General features: G+C 47.5%; 1 protein-coding gene across 2 annotated transcripts in view; it reads right to left on the reverse strand.

The window, feature by feature from the left end:
• Myof (myoferlin) overlaps positions 1-3,287 on the reverse strand; it is a 145,733-nt gene that overhangs the window by 94,404 nt on the left and 48,042 nt on the right. For both annotated transcript variants that reach the window (XM_026781641.1, XM_005352197.2), the window contains exon 4: positions 626-734. In XM_026781641.1, the coding sequence (XP_026637442.1) occupies positions 626-734 (109 nt within the window). The remainder of the gene's footprint in view (positions 1-625; positions 735-3,287) is intronic.

Genomic DNA, 3,287 nt, shown 5'->3' on the forward strand with positions numbered 1-3,287 from the left:
CTCCTCCTCCTCCTCCTCCTCCTCCTCCTCCTTCTCCTTCTCCTTCTTCTTCTTCTTGTGTATCCGTGACTGATCTGGAATTCGCTATGTAGATCAGGCTAACCTCACTGAGATCAGCCTGCCTCAGTTTCCTGATTGCTCGGATTAAAGGTGTGCATCACCACACTCTGCTTTGAATTTTGGTTTTATGTTAGCCAATATATACTTACACAGAGGGGCTGGGATCAGAAAGTAATGGGCCACCAGTGTGGTGGCAGTGGCCATGACATTACTGTCTTAACATAGACAATAACAAAAACCTTCTGTTTGTCTGTTGTGTTATCAAAGCTACCCAAAGTTAATGGCAACCTCTAATGCCAACACCCACATGGATACCACTGAGCTACATCCAGAGGGGTCCAGCTTACCATATGGAGGTCTGTCAAATCTAAATCAAACCTCAAACTTGCTGATTCTGTGACTGAAAATTGAGGAGGATAAGGTTCATATAATTGACAAATGGGTCCATTTATCATGAAAGCCAGATTTCCAGTGTTTCGCATAGAGATTGTCAAACCAAAGTCTTTCCTAAACGAGTATTTACTTAACCATCCTATTTTGTCTTTCCACCAAGCAGAGAGCTCACCCCAGTGTCTTGCCCCTTTTCGTTTAGCAGGGGGATCTGTTTGTAGGGTGAAGATCTGTTCTGGTCCCCAGTCAGGTCCTTCAGGGAGACAGTCGCAGTGCCGATTAGTCTGCAGAGGAGACAAGAAACACAGCAACCTCAGTGGGGACATGCGTCCACGGATGCTTAGGCCACTCGGTGGGGGCATGCGTCCACGGATGCTTAGGCCACTCGGTGGGGGCATGCGTCCATGGACCCTTAGGCCACTCGGTGGGGGCATGCGTCCACAGACCCTTAGGTCACTCGGTGGGGGCATGCGTCCACAGACCCTTAGGTCACTCGGTGCCCTCACATCCACTTAGACATGCGCCCTGCCTTTGGCTCTCAGACTATTGAAACAATGGTTCTCAAGAAATTGGAATTCCCCTAGGGTGACTCGTGCTAGGAGAAGAAAAAGGTTAAAATGTATCAGCCAGCAGAGGAATTTGTGGAAGATTAGCAAGGATAAGTCACCGATAGGTGGGGACCACACCACCTGATCAGAACGTACTTAGTTCTGTGTACCTATTGCCCCCTACTAACATAAACCACAAATCTGGACCCCAAAGTTGGACTGGGGAGGGACACAGTTCACTTCTGTTACTCTCCCTAGTGTAGCCACGTCAAATAATCTTCCTTTCTCTGCCTTTTGCTGCTAGGTCTCTCTCCAATTGACTTCCTGAGGACAGGTAGCTGAGCCTAGCTTGTTAGGGCCGCCAGGGCCCAGGCTTTGACCCATAACATCGTATTAAAATCACAACATAACAAATATGGACCAGAGTATTTCACAGTGAGCAGAACACGTGTGGCTTCTCCATGACAACAAGGTCATCGGAGAGTCAAACTAAAACATGAAATTCTGACTGTCGTGAATGGGAGGGGTGGGATGGGGAAACAACTGAATACAGCCCTCCAGACCCCAGGAGAGATGTAAGAAAAACCTCAGTAAGCAAGGAAAGCAGTCCTCTGTCGTGGGGACTGAAAAGGACCCAGACAATGCCCACTGGACAGCATTTCCCTGTGTCAACCTTCTCACAGAGTCACGTCCAGTCTAGGCTGCTGGGGCCAGTCGTACAGATGGGGCTGACTCGCTGGCTAGCCCGTACCATCCGCTGCAGCATTGGAAGGAGGATGTACTCTGTGCATTCTCTTCCTGGTCCCAGCAATCACTGCAGGTCTCTGTCACTCACTCTTTGGCTCCCTGCTGCACAAGTCTAGTGGGCGGAAAAGTACAGGGTGTGCTTGTCCCTCACATATGCTCTCTGGGCACATTGGCTGCTTCTGTTTTGCTCAGCCCGTTGTCTGGACTATGGCAGGCGCTTAAGGGTCTTTGTGGAATGATTGGAAAGAGTGAGTAAGTCTACAGGGGCTGCGAACGAATAGCTGAAATTTTTATATAATTAAGGCCTGTTTTAAAAGGATTTTTTTAATAGAACACACACCCTCAGGGAGTTAATATTAAAATGTTTAAAAGGAAAAGTAACCCTTGGAAAATTGTCTGTAACTTGGAGGACGGGACCTGAAATGTGGGTAGAGGAGGGGACCAGAGAGGCACAGAGCCTGGGGGCTTTCATTTCAATGTGCAGACTGCAAAAGAGGCCCTCCATATACTTCAGTGCTGAGCTGTCTTACTACGGGAACAACAGATTCTATTGCACGAGATGGGAGCATCATGGCAGCTTCACGCAGCTTGCCCCGTAGTCTGGCCTATTTGCCCATGGTTTCTTGAAAGAGTATATGTTCTGATACAGAGCTGTAATTACAAACAACTCTCAGCATATGAAAACCATCACAGGCTCTCATCTTTTTCTGACACAGTACAAGACATCCTGCCCCTAGTCAGCAAGAGGAATGGCATTTCCTCCAGAAGGATTGGGCAAGCTTTTCACTTGTAGGTCCATACGGCAGTCAGGTCTACCAAACAATGCTGAGAACTTACGGGAACTTTATACAGTACCTTAAGGAATGCTAGCATATTAAAATAATAATAAATATATTTGAACCATTGTTTTCTCCTTGCTTGGGTTTGATTTCTCTAACATGATGAAGACAGAGATACACACCTCACTCCACCTCCACCAGTCAAGACAGTTACCCCATGGTACAAGATGACGGCCCTACTATTTTCACCACACTCTCATGGCCCTCACAGATACCCAAGGAGAGTTTTGTCTCATGCTTTTTAAATATGGCAATCAGTCATGGGGTGGGTCAAATTGATATTTTAAAAATAATGAAATGGGGGGCTGGGGTCAGTAAAATGTTTGTTGCCAATGCACAAGGACCCGAGTTTAGTCTCTGCACCCATGTAAAAAGCTTTATGTCGAGGTACACACTTGTAATCCACTGCCAAGAAGGTGGAGATAGGGTTGGGGTCCCTGGGGCTGGCTGGCCAGCCAGCCTAACCTAACCAGGTACCCTAGGTGCCTGTGAGAAAGACATCTTATCTCCAAAACAATACAGCTGGCTCCCAGGGAGTGACACCCAAGGTTAACTTTTGACCTCCTGATGGAGGAAGGTCATTGGTTGATTAAATAAAGAAGCTGCTTGCCCTGATAGGTTAGAACGTAGATGGGAGGAGTAAACAGAACAGAACGCTGAGAGGAAGAGGAAGTGAGCTCAGAGACTCGACAGCTCTCCTCTC

This window comes from Microtus ochrogaster, chromosome 8, assembly GCF_000317375.1.
Source record: "Microtus ochrogaster isolate Prairie Vole_2 chromosome 8, MicOch1.0, whole genome shotgun sequence".
NCBI lineage: Eukaryota > Metazoa > Chordata > Mammalia > Rodentia > Cricetidae > Microtus > Microtus ochrogaster.